The sequence below is a fragment of the Dasypus novemcinctus genome, chromosome 2 (assembly GCF_030445035.2).
Source record: "Dasypus novemcinctus isolate mDasNov1 chromosome 2, mDasNov1.1.hap2, whole genome shotgun sequence".
Classification (NCBI taxonomy): domain Eukaryota; kingdom Metazoa; phylum Chordata; class Mammalia; order Cingulata; family Dasypodidae; genus Dasypus; species Dasypus novemcinctus.
This window is the reverse complement of record NC_080674.1, coordinates 138,464,537-138,480,709: the sequence shown is the minus strand read 5'-3', so window position 1 is coordinate 138,480,709 and position 16,173 is coordinate 138,464,537. Positions and strand designations below refer to the sequence as shown.

Genomic DNA, 16,173 nt, shown 5'->3' with positions numbered 1-16,173 from the left:
TCTTTCTAGGATCTTGTCTTGTAAGGTCAAGAAACTGAAAGGCCAGAGCTCAGATCTTATATAATAACTTGACTAATGAATGTAGAATAAGTTTTCCCTTCACTTTTCTTGTGCCTCTTTTTTTTTTTTTAAGATTTATTTTTTATTTATTTCTCTCCCCTCTCCTCCTCCCCCGCCCCCAGTTGTCTGCTCTCTGTGTCCATTCGCTGTGTTTTCTTCTGTGACCGCTTCTGTCCTTATCAGCGGCACTGGGAATCTGTGTTTCATTTTGTTGTGTCAAGCTCTCCGTGTGTGCGGCACCATTCTTAGGCAGGCTGCACGTTCTTTCACACTGGGCAGCTCTCCTTACGGGGTGCTCTTCTTGCACATAGGGCTTCCCTACACGGGGGACACCGTTATGTGGCAGGGCACTCCTTGCACACATCAGCACAGCGCAGGCCAGCTCCACACGGGTGATGGAGGCCCGGGGTTTGAACTGCGGACCTCCCATGTGCTAGGCAGATGCCCTATCCATTGGGCCAAGCTCGCTTCTCATTTTTTGTACCTCTTGATTTTTTTTTTTAAAGATTTGTTTATTTTACTTATTTCTCTCCCCTCCCCCCTCACCCCAGTTGTCTATTCTCTGTGTCTATTTGCTGCATCTTCTTTGTCCGTTTCTGTTGTTGTCAGCAGCATGGGAATCTGTGTCTCATTTTGTTGCATCATCTTGTGTCAGCTCTCCGTGTGTGCGGCGCCATTCCTGGGCAGGCCAAACTTTCTTTCGCACTGGGCGGCTCCTCTTGCGGGGTACACTCCTTGCACGTGGGGCTCCCCTACACGGGGGACACCCCTGCAGGGCACGGCACTCCTTGCGCGCATCAGCACTGCGCATGGGCCAGCTCCACAAGAGTTCAAGGAGGCCTGGGCTTTGAGCTGCAGACTTCCCATGTGGTAGACGGATGCCCTAACCACTAGGTCAAGTCTGCTTCCCCCTCTTGAGGTTATCATACACATATCTGAGACTCTGTTTTAAAAATTGGGGGATTATTTTTTTTGCTTTGCTTTAGTTTGGGTAGTTTTTATTGCCCTTCAATTAGCTTTTGTTATGTTTTACATTTCTTTCTTGAGATTCCCCATCTGTTCCCTAATCATTTTCATGTTGAACTTATTTATAATAACTGTTGAACATTCTTGTCTCCTAAGTCCATCATCTGTTATTTCTGGATCTCTTTCTATTGATAGATTTTCTTCCTGGTTATTTATGGAGCACACTTCCCTGCTTCTTCACATGCCTAGTACTATTTCTTTCTTTCTTTTTTTCTTTTTGTTTTGTTTTGTTTTCTTCTGGTATGCTGAACTTCATGGATGCTATATATATATATATATTTTTTTTTAATCCCCCCACCTTGTGACTTTTTGCGTGCTATCTACTCTCTGTGTCCATTCGCTGTGCATTCTTCTGTGTCTATATTCATTTTTATTTCCCCTCCCCACCTTGCGGCTTGTTTGCTATCTGCTCTCTGTGTCCATCACTGCACTCTTCTGTGTTTTTTGCTTGTCTCGCTTTTTGTTGCATCACCTTGCTAAGTAGGTTCTCTGTGGTGCTTGCAGGCTGGGCAGCACTCCACAGCGCTTGCAGGCTGGGCAGCTCTCCACAGCGTACCAGCGAGCCTGCCTTTACAAGGAGGCCCTGGGACGCAAACCCAGGTCCTCCCATACGGTAGACAGGAACCCAGCTCATTGAGCCACACCTGCTTACCTGGATGCTATATTTTTTAATTCCTTTGTAGTTATCAGTGATTTAAGCATTCTGCCCAGGAACTGCATCCTTAGAACTGTCATGTAGTGATTTTCAATCTACCTTTCTTTGCTTAAGGGCCTGGCTTGCTTTGTTAAGTCAAGGTATTAGACTTTAGACTCTACATATCTTTTTCTTTCAATAAAACATCCTTTTTAATTTTCTAGCTTGTTTTTGTCAATCTTTCTTATTTATTTTTCTTAATTTTTTTAAATTTTGCCATCTTATCCTAGCAAAAGATAACTATCTGGTATATCCTCTTCGTTTTATTTACATTTTTCTTTTTATCCTACTTTGAAAAAGGTACAAGTGTAAGGAGGCAGTTGTAAAGATATACTATATCTTTCTTTTTTTATTAAAGATTTATTTATTTCTCTCCCCTCCCTCTCCCCACCCTGGTTGTCTGTTCTCTGTGTCTGTTTGCTGCATCTTCTTTGTCCACTTCTGTTGTTGTCAGCTGCACGCGAATCTGTGTTTCTTTTTGTTGCGTCATCTTGCTGTGTCAGCTCACCGTGTGGGCGGTGCCATTCCTGAGCACGCTGCACTTTCTTTCACGCTGGGGGCTCTCCTTATGGGGTGCACTTCTTGCGCGTGGGGCTCCCCTTTGCGGGGGACACCCCTGCGTGGCACGGCACTCCTTGCGCACATCAGCACTGAGCATGGGTCAGCTCTACACGGGTCAAGGAGGCCCGGGATTTGAACCACGGATCTCCCATGTGGTAGACGAACACCCTAACCACTGGGCCACGTCCGCTTCCCTACTATATCTTTCTTTACAGTTCTTGAAAGGTCCCTAGAACAGTCCTTTAAATAGTTACCTTCTTCCAATCCCAACCCATGATCTCCATTCTTCCTAAAGAACTATGCTCTTAATGTCTTCCCTTCTCATGCAGGTAATAGTAAGCCTTCCCAATGATCACCATTACTGGATTGTATCTTGCCTTTTATTTTGTGAACCATCCATCTTTTTATCAGACATAATCCAAAGAGTAAAAAGGAGAAAAGATTAGAATAGTCTTAGTCAGTGGTGAAATCCTGAGATTGAAGTGAGGACAGTGTGGACAGGGTGGTTAAGATCCAGGTTAAAAAGGTAGATCTTCTTTTAAAATTAATAAAATGGAAAAGATTTGGGTTGTTGTAGGGATGAACATCTATATTCTGAAAAATTCGCTTGTGTAGGAAACATCGATTTAGTGTTTTTATAGATCTGTAGATGAAAATTAGTGTTTGTAAATAAAATTAGACTTTGAGGAAAACGTCAAATATTTAAATGTGTACATATGTAAATTAAAACTACTTAAAAAAAAAAAAGAAGCAGACTTGACCCAGTGGATAGGGCATCTGCCTACCACATGGGAGGTCCCCGGTTCAAACCCTGGGCCTTCTTGACCCGTGTGGAGCTGGCCCATGCACAGTGCTGATGTGCACAAGGAGTGCCATGCCATGCAGGGGTGTCCCCTGCAAAGGGGAGCCCCACGCACAAGGAGTGCGCCCCGTAAGGAGAGCTGCCCAGCGCCAAAGAAAGTACAGCCTGCCCAAGAATGGCGCTGCACACACGGAGAGCTGACAAAACAAGATCACGTAACAAAAAGAAACACGGGTTCCCAGTGCCTCTGATAAGGATAGAAGCAGTCACAGAAGAGCACACAGTGAATGGACACAGAGAGCAGACAATTAGGAAGGGGGCGGGGAAGGGAGAGAAAGAAATAAATAAATCTTTTTTTTTAAAACACTACTTGTCTTTGAAAGGGGTAATTTGTTTGCAAGTTTGTGGCTCTAAAGAATATATATTCAGAAATGTGTTCCACCTAAACCCTAAAGTTCTACAGCCAGAAAATTCAGGAGAGCATACAGGTCATGAGGCAGGATTGCCCCTATATGACAATTTTTTTTTCTTTTTTGTTTGTTTTTTTTTTAATAACTTTTTTCTTTCCTACCCCTCTCCCTCCCCCGCCCTGCTGTTTTGCTGTCTGTGTCCATTCACTGTGTGATCTTCTGTATCTATTTCTCTTTTCGTCTTCTCATCTTTTTCCTCTAGGGTTCACTGGGATTCAATCCTGGGGATCTCTGATATGGAGAGAAATTCCCTGTCAATTGTGCCACCTCAGTTCCTGGTCTCTGCTTTACTTCACCTTGACTCTCCCCTTCATCTCTCTTTTCTTGGTGTCATCTTGCTGCATGACTCACTTGCATGGGCACTTGGCTCACCACACATGCACCCACATGGGCACTCAGCTCACCTCATGGGCACTCGGCTCTCTGTGCAGGCACTGGCTCACTGTGCAGGCACACTTTCTCTTCCTTTTCACCAGGAGCCCCAGAGATCAAACTCCAGTCCTCCCAAATGGTAGGCGGAGGCCTTATCACTTGAGCCACATCTGCTTCCCCTATATGATTTTTAATAGGTAATCTAATCTTAAAAATCTCTAATTGAGCCATTTAATCTGGATTGTTAACCAACTTTTATTAAAAGCTGCACCGGAATCCAAAGGAAATATATAAAATATGGTCTTGCAAAATTATTCAGAACTCCTTAAGTTGCATATATCACAGCCCTAACTGGAATTAGCACAAACCAAAAAGTGCCCCAGAAAAAGCAGAGGAAACTCTGACTTCAGGGAACCTGGATACCTGTGAGTATATCTGCGTCTCTCTCGTTCTTTGAGTCTCAGTAACTGATTTGCTCTCCCTCCCTCTCTCTGTGTGTGACACTTTGTCATTTGTGCTCTCTGTTGCATATGCTATGCTTTCTCTATATATACTGCCCTGTTTGCATTATATTGTCTGTGTCTTTCTGTCTGACTCTTAGCTATCTTTATGTCTACTCTCTTGCTCAGTGTCTCCTCTATTTTCCGGTCCCCTTTCTCAGCCTTTTGATTCCATTTCCTCCTATCACGGAAAGGCTTTTCCATGTGGTAATAGGCTCTTCTGCATTCACATTCTGCCAGTTTAGCAAACAGAGTTGGTAACTCTTTTAATATTTATGCTTTCTGATTTACAATAAAAATCAAGTGATTGTGATATTTCAAAATATTGTCTAATAACCCACTTTAGAATCATCTTATTTTCTAAAGGACATCCTTATTATTTTCTATGACTAACATTTTGATTTACAATTTTTTTAATCTGCTAATTACTTTACAAGTACCTAAGACTAACCCAGTTGTAACACTATGGTTGTAAGTAAAAGTTCATTTTAAAAATTGGATGGAATAATCTCATCTCTTCTTTGCATACTATTACATCTAACAATAAGGTATCAGTAAGTGATCAGTATGTATTTGAACCACTAGGTTAGGTCTATTTTAGCCCTTTTCAGTACTTTACCCTTTATATACTTCTTAAATTTTACATGATTACCTACCCTGCCAGACTCTAATCCTCTATATTCACAACACGCAACAGGTATTAATAGAGTCTCATAAAAATGATTGTTACATTGTTGAAAAACTTTCTGTTTCTTGCACGTCATGATTTAGTAAATTTTTTACTTTTATGAAATATGTTTGTTGGAATATAGGTATTAATAGATTTAGTGATGTTTGAGTCTCCTGACCATTTTATACCTAACAGCTCACATTTATCACCTACATGTCTCACTGTAGAATGATGAACCTGCATTTTAGATAGGAAAAAACTTTTATAAGTACGTACTGTTTGATGTATTTTTGATACAACATTGCCTAATTCTATACAATATTTGATAGTGAAGAGTTAGTTTTGATTAATTCAGACAATGACAAATAGAATTTGTATAACATGAAATTATTAAGTGATCAAGATTCTTTTTCTAGGCCACAGAGAGTGAGGTAGGAGATGTCGACTTGACACGTCTTCCAGAAGGACCTGTTGATTCTGAGGATGAAGAAGAGGAAGATGAAGAGATTGATCGAACAGATCCATTACAGGGGCGAGATCTTGTTCGAGAGTGTCTTGAAAAAGAACCTGCAGACAAAACTGATGATGACATTGGTAAGAAATATATCTGTTCACAGTAAGGATTTAATAGCTTAATTTATCTATTAGTTATCTTTTGCTACATAACAAATTACCCCAAATCTTAGTGGCTATCTTAGTTTACCAGAACTGCTATGTAATACCACACACAACTGTTACATTGCACCTTGGTTTCACATTAGCATAAATTCATAAGTTGATTGGAAATTAGGCATTGAGTTCTGAGTCTTTTGTATATTTATATTCCTTGATTGTCTTTATTCTAGAATTTCTGTTTTTGTTTGTTTTAGAACAATTACTGGAGTTTATGCATCAGCTCCCTGCCTTTGCAAACATGACCATGTCTGTAAGAAGAGAACTCTGCTCAGTGATGATTTTTGAAGTTGTAGAGCAGGCTGGAGCTATTATTCTTGAAGATGGGGAAGAGGTAGGTTAACAATAACAACCAGAAAAGTTATAATTTTTTTTTTAATTTTAAAAAATTTTGTTGAAATATTCATATATGAACTTACATAAACAATAAGTGTATAGTAAAAGTTGTGAACTTACAAAATAAACATGTATAACGTCATACAGGGCTCGCATACATCATCCCACCATGACTACCTTCCATTGCTATGAAACATTTGTTTCAAATCATGAAAGAGCATCATCAAAGTACTACTACTAACTATAGTCCATATCTTACATTTGGTGTATTTTCCCCCCAACGCTCCCTATTATTTTTTTTTCATAAACCATACAGTTTATCTAAAGTGTACACTCAGTGGTATTTGGTATAATCATAGAGTTGTGCATTGATCACTTCAATAAATATTAGAAGCATTTTCTTCAAAAAGAAAAAAACAATGAGAAATAAACCACTATCATACCCATATGTTAGCACTAATTACAAATCCTGTGGTGTGCTTTCACCATTTCTATTCATTTCCAAGCATTTTCAAACAACTTTTTACCAGTTCTGCATAGATTGAACCTCAACTTTCCGAACCATTCTGTTCTCTGATGACTTTTCTAGCTGTTAACTCCATGGGTTTGCTCATTATATTTAGTTCATAATAGCAAAGGCATACAATATTTGTCCTTCTGCGTCACTGTTTTTAATATGGAAAATTATTTTTAGAGTATTTTACTTTCAATAAACTTGTATAAATCCTGACTTTTGAAACCTATATAATTTTTGAAGTGAATGCTGATTCATGTTAGGATTTCTGAAGAGAAAAAATTATTATTTATGTATTTATTTTTGCTTTGATTTTCTTTAATTTTGATTTCCTCATAATGGACTATGTACAGAATACATACTCAATAAATAATATTCATTGAAAAAAAATCTATTTGTACTTCTCAAAGTAGCTTATTAGAAGGTTTTTTAAAAAAATTCTTCTCATTCTGTTCAAGTATTTATATCATTATCATTGTTTTAAATGTTTATCAAGTATTTACTCTCCCTATTCCTTTTTTATATTACACACTGAAAAGAAAAAAACTGAGGAGTATGTGTTGGAGCCAATACCTCGTAGTGAACTGCTGTCAGTTGAGGCATTAATGTGATAATTCTATGTTCAAAAATACTTGGATATCAACTTGTGTAGCTGAATAGAGGGAGGATGCAGAGGGATTGAAAAGTATCCTTATATTTCCTAACTGCTGTTAGAAAGTCCTTCACTATTTATTCTACTTATCTAATTGGTCAAGATTATTACCGAGATGTCAGTAAATTAATATTCTTATAAACTGCTAAGTAGGAATATAAATTGGTACAGCATTTCTGAAAAGTCTGTTAGAAATTCTTAACATGGGTCTCAAAGTATTAGTTTCTAACCTATTCTGTTTATGTATATCTGTCCTGAGGTCATAATATAAAACTCAAGAAATTATGTCAAAAGATGCTCATTGCTCTATATTTATAATAGTGAAAATTGGAAATGACCAAAATATAAATCCAGTGGTCAGTAGTGAATAAATTACTATACAGCTACCAGATATAATATACAGATATTCAAATTGTTTTCAAATTTTGAAGGAAGGAATCTTGTCTCTAGCTTTATTTAATGCCTTTTGTCCACATCCTAGAAACATCTGGAACATAGGCTATGCTAAAAATATATATATATTTGATGAACAAATGAATATAGTAATAAATTTTTTAAGAAGACCACATAATTTAAATATTTCAACAATATAAAGAATATGTACAAAGGAGAGTAATATACCGAACTTGTTCAACAGCTGTGAAGACAGTGGAAATTTGAGTAACTTTTCTTTCCTTTCCTACAAATTCTCTTTAATTTTCCATGGTTCTGTCAGATTTATTGAGTGCCTCCTTTGTACCGGGTACTGTTCTAGGCACAGAGATACTACTGAGGAAAACCAAACAAATATCCCTATCCTTGGTTAATCTATGCAGTCCACAAGGTCCATAAGGCTATATTTCATATTTGTAGTTTTAAGAAGTGCATTTTTGAAAAAATATTTCTAGTCACCATTGATTACTCTTCAGAACTGACGATTCATATTTCCTTTAAATCATTTTAAAACTGTTTAAAGTTTGGCTAATAAATGGAATTGTATACTAAAAGAGTATACCTCCTAGGAGCATTAAATATAAATAGAGCCAATGTTTCCTTAAGATTAGGGAACTTTTGAATGTTTTGTTTGATATACCGTAAAATTCAGGCTTTTACTAACTTTTCTGAATTTATCACTGGCTATCTTTTTGTTGTGCTTGCTATGTCCCAGACACTATTCTAAGTACTTAATATATATTAACTCATTTAAATAACGCAAAAATCCTATGGTAGGTACTGTTATCCCATTTTAGTGATAAGGAAATTTAGAGGTTAAATAACTTGGCGAAGGTCACTCAGCTAGTTAGTGAGAGGGGCTGGACTGAAATTTCAGAGTATGTACTTTGAAACCATTTTACTATTTGCCTAAGAGTATTTGGTCAATTATGAAAATCCCTGACTTCATTTTGTGACTACAATAAAAAGAGTTAAATAAACCTTGATGGTTTGAACAGATAAGGCATAGTATGTTACTGACAGTATAGTAATACCATCACATTCTCCTTTTTCTTTTTTTAGTTTATACAAGTAATATATATTGGTAGGTCCGTTTTTCAGCATTAATACATAACTGTCTTTTTTAAAAGAATCTTAAATCCTTTGTTTTCCTCTATAGCTTGACTCATGGTATGTTATTTTAAACGGCACTGTAGAAATCAGTTATCCAGATGGAAAAATTGAAAATCTCTTTATGGGAAATAGTTTTGGAATTACTCCCACTTTGGATAAGCAATACATGCATGGAGTTGTCAGGACTAAAGTAGATGATTGTCAGGTAAGCTTATCTCTTTGGTCAAGTGCTTTTGTTTGGTCATTGGTTTTAAATGGCTGAGACTTTTTTTTCTTTCTCAAAATAAAACTTTTTTTCAGAATTGGGAGTTTCAAAAACTCACAGTTATGAATGAAACTAGATTTTATATCTGCCAAAAAATTGGTGTAATTAAGTAAACTATAAAATTTATAAAGGAATATATGAAATAAATGTTGGTTTGTTATGTTTCTGTCTGATATTAGCCAGCACAGTCCTTTAAAAAAAAAAAAAAGAATAATAAAGGAAAGAAATAGGAACTTCTTAGTTGTTTGTTTCTAACTTAATTCCTGCTTTGTGTGTTCTTTGAATATGGTCGGTTTTGAGAGAAGTAGATGTTTACTTCTCCTTTTTCAGTAGAATTCAAAACGGATTTGACTTCTTTGGTCTCTTTGTGCATGAATTATTTATTTCACCTGGTTTTTTGTTAAGGACTAAATGAAAAAGAACTGATGCCACTTGATTTTTTACCATTGTGCTCTTCCTTGGTGCACGGTGATATATTTATGTACTACAGGTTCATTAATTGTCCCCATGTTGTTCTTGGACAGTTTGTCTGCATAGCTCAACAGGACTATTGGAGAATTTTAAATCATGTGGAAAAAAATACCCATAAAGTTGAGGAAGAGGGAGAAATTGTTATGGTGCATGAGCACCGAGAACTAGACCGAAGTGGAACCAGGAAAGGACACATTGTAATCAAGGTGGGTGTTTTTTACTTACTAGTCTAGCCACTGATAAAGTAAAGCTTTCATTTTGCTTAAAAGAATTTAAAGCACTGTTTAATAGTGCAAGATAATTCACTAAAGTATTGGTATCTAAGTTAAACAAATGTGTTGGCTCTTTTACTAAGTTGATTTTTACACATTTTAACGAAGAAGTATAACTTACTGCCATTTGGTATCAGTATGGTAAAGTATTATTTTAGAATACACTGCTTAAAGTTTTCCTTTATAAATCTATTTTATGATCTATTTATAATGGGAGTTAATTTCATCAAAGATGGGAATGTTTAGAAACAAAAGAGAAATAGAGCCCAACCATAAAAACATAATGAATCCTAGGTGAAGGTGCACAATGATTGCTGGATTTCTGTGAACTTGAAATGGCTTATCTGAACCTCACTTTCCTTATTTGAAAATAGGGGTGATAAAACAGGTTTTTTTAAGATTAAATGAGGCCAGTCAAAAGCCATAGCACATTGTAGAATCTGAATCTTAATTTTCATCCCATTTCTCCTCTCTAACTCCCTCCCTTCCCCTCTTCTCCCCTCTTGCCTCTTCAAAAACCTTTGGATGGGGTAGCAGGTGTAGCTCAGGGGTTGAGCACCTGCTTCCCATGTATGGGGTCCTAGATTCAATTCCAGGTACCTCCTTAAAAAAAATTCTAGATGTGAAATAGGGCAATTATAATTAAAAGAGAAAAAATAGATACGCTGACTGTTTCTCTTTTCAAGCTTGTCCTGGTCCCAAAATAATATATGTAATAATTAATGTCAGTATTAATTACAAATGCAGCAATTTAATAATAACTCAAGGGAATGATCTGAGTCTTAGATCAGATCCATTCCTCCATAGGGCTCAGGCTATTCCTTGGAGCTTTCTCTTTCTTTTCCTAAACTGATAAGAATAAGCTTTGTATATAGAAAAGATGAGCATAGGGAGAGTTGTAGGCATATATTTTTTCATTTTAACTCATTTTATATTTTTATAGGGGCTCATGTTTTTAAATAACTTACATTTATATAATTTCAGACTTAGGGAAAAATTGCAAGAACAATTCTAAGAACTCTCTCACAAGATACTCCAGCTGTTAGCATTTAACAATCTTTTTGTACCATTTGAGAGAAAGCTACAAGCACAATGTCTCATCACTCCTAAATATTCCAGAGTGTATTTTTTAGAAACAAGACACTGTCCTGTATAAAAACACCATAGAACCCTTCAAGTTAGGAAAAACACACCACCATGCAGTTCACAGACCCCATTCAGATTTCACCAACTGTCACAGCAATTCAGGTTGCATTTAGTTGTCTCCTCCAGTCTAAAACAATTCCTCAGTCTTTCCCTGTTTATATTCTCAGATGTTTTAAAGAATACAGACCTTATAGTCCATTGTTTCCTCGTGGCCAGACTAAAGTCAGTCTTTCCTTGCTGAAATTTTACAGAAATGATGCTGCCCCCTTCTCCATGCCTAGCATCAGGAGTCACACTTGTTGACCTATCCCCACCACTGTAGAAGTTAATCTTGATCACCTGGTCATGTTGGAATCTGTCTGCCAGGCTTCTACACTGTGAAATCACCATTTCTCCCTTGAAATTGCTAAGTATTTAGTGTTGAGATGATCTGGATCATGCCATTATCCTGCAGACCTTTCTTCACCAGACTTTTATTTCCACTGACCACTCCTGCCTCAAATGGTAATTTCTGTTTCAGTTATTTCATCTACATTATTGTCATTCTACTGGAAGGAAGCACTTAATTTTCTTACCCATTAATTCATTTATATCAGTATGGATATAAATGGATATAGTATTATTTCGATGCCCAAATTATTCCAGGTTTGGTCAGTGGAACCCTCCTCAATCTGGCTCCTCTATACTTTTGACATGTCCCCAACATTCTTTGAGTATTTCCTCAAAACAAGATGTTCCAGGTTCATTTGTGCTTTTCCTGCTCCAACCCTAGAATCAGCCATTTCTCCAGAAAGCCATAGTTCCTTTTGGTTGAGGAACATCTAGGCAATTAGTATACTAATTGTTACTGAGGTATTATTGCTCATAGACCCTCTCATCGACCGAAGTATAAACATATATATAACTGTTTATTTATCTGTATTAAACAATCATGAATTCATACCAGAATTTCCAATTTCAGTCCTATACCACAGGGTTTTTCTTAAGCGTTTTCCATTCCATGTTTGCAAATACCTTCTCCAACAGTGGCTCTTATTATGACCAATATATTTACTTATTTTCTCATTGTAGCCAACCACTACCATGCCATTGTGGCCATCTCCTCCACCTGCCACCTCAGTTCCCCCTACCTCCCAGTATCCCATGTGCTTGCTGCTAGTGAGCACATAGCTGACATGCCTCTGTATGAGTATGGGGCTCATCTTGAAATAAAATTTTGGCTGTATAGTCTAGTTTCAACTGAGACCATACTTCAGTGATTTAGTCAATCACACTAGTGGCCTCTCTTTAACATGTTAATCACTTCCTAGCCCTGACTTAACTATAAATGATCTGAGAATCAGATTTACCCCATACTCTGATTAGCCTGAATAATAAACCCTTAGGCTTAGAGTATTTTGGATGGTAGGAGAAAAATAGGAATGACCTGTAGTCTACTTGTCTGTTAAGTAGGCTACTTAAGTAAACTTATCTCTGACATCATTCTAGAAAAAAGATTTACACATCTTTTTAGCAGAAGGTACCTTTTAAAAAAATACTTTGATAAGAATACTCTTAGCATTAATGTATCTTTTTTTTTTTTTAAGATTTATTTTTTATTTATCTCCCCACCCCCACCAGTTGTCTGCTCTCTCTGTCCATTCGCTGTATGTTCTTCTTTGACTGCTTCTTTCCTTATCAGAGGCACTAGGAATCTATGTTTCTTTTTGTTGCGTCATCTTGTTGTGTCAGCTCTCGGTGTGTGCAGCGCCATTCTTGGGCAGGCTGCACTTTCTTTGGCACTGGGCGGCTCTCCTTATGGGGCACACTACTTGCGCGTGGGGCTCCCCTACACAGGGGATACCCCTGCGTGGCACAGCACTCCTTGCACACATCAACACTGCACATGGGCCAGCTCCACGCGGGTTAAGGAGGTCCAAGTTTTGAACCATAGACCTCCCATATGGTAGGCAGATGCCCTATCCATTGGGCCAAGTCTGCTTCCCTAATAAATCTTTTTACCTAGTTTTTCTGAACAATAAGGCTGTTTGGACAAATCCTTTGAAATCTAGGGCTATGGATGAGAGATGGTCTTCTGTCAGGCTTAATATTTGGTTTATTTCTATATTTTATTCTATATACATACTTTTGGAAAGGCTGCAGTGGTTAATATGCCACTGCATATTTTTTAATGTACATAAGTTTTAATACTGGTTCAGAAACTCAGAGAGGAATAGTAGGGATATGCTTCGTTTACATTCTTTTTCATAAATTTGAAGACAAGCACACAATTCAAACTCTGCATTAATGTAAAAACTGTAAGAACTTTGATTCCTCTCAAGATAATGGAACTAGCATGGGGAAACCAGAAGAGGAAACTTCTGTTCCAGGAACTAGCAACAAAAATAAAACAGGCTATTATGAACTTGGTGTGTGGTTCCTACAGCTTGAGGCAGAAGAGAGTTTGCGCACTGGATTAAATTTTAGAGGAAAGCCTTTTTTTTATGTTTGTTTATTTGTTTAAAGTCATTATGTGCCCCCAATGCAGCAGAAATGATAGTACCACTGAGGGTAATATCAGTGAAATTCAAAAGCCCTACTGTAATGAGATGTTATTGAAAACAGTTATAAATGATTAAATGCTGTATATATTTACTCCTGCCTTTTCTTTCTCCAAACCTCCGAGTGCTGTGGATTACAATCTAGGGAGACCACCTTCTTCCATTGATAAGGGCTTAAAGTTACACTCTAATTTGAGGAGTTATGTAAGGGTCATTATCAACAGGACTTCATTGATTCCTGAGCTGTTTGTTTATTTTCTAATACTTTCTATCCTTGATTTTTAGGGAACACCTGAACGTCTCATTATGCATTTAATAGAGGAACATTCTATTGTGGACCCCACTTATATAGAAGATTTCCTGTTAACTTATAGGACATTTCTTGAAAGTCCTTTGGACGTTGGGATCAAACTATTGGAATGGTTTAACATTGACAGCTTGAGGGATAAGGTTGGTTTTATAAAGGGCATGAAAGTGATTTTTAACATTTAAATTTTATTCATAAAATCTTTTGCAGTTAGTAAATTAAATGTTTGTTTTGATAACAAGATTCAGTTCACATAAAATTAACGAGTTATGGGAACAGGTGTAGCTCAAGTGATTCAGTGCCTTCTTCCCATTTATGCGGTCCTGCTTTCAATCCTCAGTACCTCCTTAAAAAAAAAAAATTAATGAGTCAGGATAGTATGGCATATGGTATCTATAGTGTGTGTATGGTATATATAGTATAGTATAGCATAGTATATCTGTACTTAGTTACTTTTATGACATAATAGCATGTTAAAAGTAGACATGAGTCTCAATAAGCAAAAACTGAAATGAAAGTTGTGGTATAGGTATAAATTCAGGAAACATGTTAGCTTCACAAGAAGATTATATAACTTCACTAAAAAAAAATTGAATTATGCCTGGAGGAGTTCAGTAAAATATTTTAAAGTTGATTAATAATTTGAAAAAGAATATTCACATAATAAATTTTTTTCAGTGGGACTTAGATTGTTTTCATGATTCATAATAGAAAGGTCCTGAGTTTTCTGAGTTACAGACTTTATAATCATTAGAAAACAGTTTGTCAGGGCTTAATGTATCTTACTGTAACTGATTTAAATCAACCTTTGAGTAATTTTTTTTTTTGTATGGAATGTTTGCTCTTTTACACAGATCACCTTACTTTATTTCATGGGATGTATATATATGTATTATACATTTAATAGAAAGATTGGTAATAACTCAGCAAATTGGTGGGAAGTAAGTTATTTTAAGGGAAAAAAAAATAGGGCCATAATTGCCTGCTATCTCTTTCTGAGTTATATTTTAAAGGAAATAAACTGGGCTCAGGTGGACTATGGAATTCTGTTATTTAGGAGACTAAAGTGTCTGAAACATGACTTGCCCTCCCCTTTTTTGGAATTAAGTATAGTTATTTAGTTCGTGGGGGAAGTAAAGGCATGCTAGGTAATGAACTTAAATATTATTTAGGGACAACTGGATATCCATATGCAAAAAATGAAATTAGAACTTACCTCACCAAATATAAAAAATAGCTCAAAATGGATCAGAGCCCTAAATATGACTAAAACTCTTAGAAGACTATGAGATACCATTTCACACCTGATTGGGTGACCATTAAAAAACAAACCAACAACAACAACAAGAAAAACATAAAATAAGTGTTGATGAATATGTGGAGAAATTGAAATCATCATGCATTGCTAGTTGGAATGTGAAATAGTGTAGTCACTGTGGAAAACAGTCTGGCAGTTCCTAAATAAGTTAAGTATAGAATTACCATATGACCCAGCATTTCCACTCCTAAGTGAATTAAAAACAGATGTAAACACAAAATTTTGTAAGTGAATGTTCGTAACAGCACTTTTCTGCCAAAAGGTAGAAACAACCAAATGTTTGTCAGGTGATGAATGGATAAACAAAGTGTATAGCCATACAATGGGATATTATTCAGCCATTAAAAGAAATGACATACTGATTTATGCTACAACATGGATGAACCTTGAAAACATTTTGCCAAGTGAAAGAAGCCAGGCACTTACTGTATGGTTCTGTTTATATGAAGGACCCAGAGTAGGCAAATATACAGAGACAGAAAAGCAGATTAGTGATTTGTCAGGGACTGGAGGGAGGGAGGGAATGAAGAGTGTTTAATGGATACAGATTTTCCTTGTGGAAAGATGAAAATGTTCTAGAATTAGAGAATGGTGATGGTTGTACAACATTGTGGATTTACTAAGTGCCACTGAATTGTACTGTTTAAAATGGTGAATTATATATTACGTGTATTTTAACACAATTTTTAAAAATGTGATTACTTAGATCCTCAGTTTGGCACACTAGTCAACCAACTTCCATTTGTTAATTTTTGACTTTTCTCTAAATCTGTGGGACAAAGTGAACAAATCAGTTCACTACTTTGGAAATTCACACTGCTTATAATAAAGGAAATTTCAGATTTGTTTTTGTAATAATTTGGTTAAACATGCTGTCATCTATATGAACACTTTTGATGATTCCTTGCCCTTTAGAGGCATGCATTTTAAGACAATCTCTGTAATATGCATTCCATGTATAACACTTCTTAAATATTAGT

The 16,173-nt window shown here is 36.5% G+C and overlaps 1 protein-coding gene across 7 annotated transcripts in view; it reads left to right on the top strand.

The window, feature by feature from the left end:
• RAPGEF6 (Rap guanine nucleotide exchange factor 6) overlaps positions 1-16,173 on the top strand; it is a 273,773-nt gene that overhangs the window by 167,275 nt on the left and 90,325 nt on the right. For all 7 annotated transcript variants that reach the window (XM_058278054.2, XM_058278041.2, XM_058278050.2 and 4 more), the window contains 5 exons: positions 5,572-5,749; positions 6,025-6,161; positions 8,921-9,079; positions 9,664-9,816; positions 13,854-14,018. In XM_058278054.2, coding sequence (XP_058134037.1) covers positions 5,572-5,749; positions 6,025-6,161; positions 8,921-9,079; positions 9,664-9,816; positions 13,854-14,018 — 792 coding nt within the window. The remainder of the gene's footprint in view (positions 1-5,571; positions 5,750-6,024; positions 6,162-8,920; positions 9,080-9,663; positions 9,817-13,853; positions 14,019-16,173) is intronic.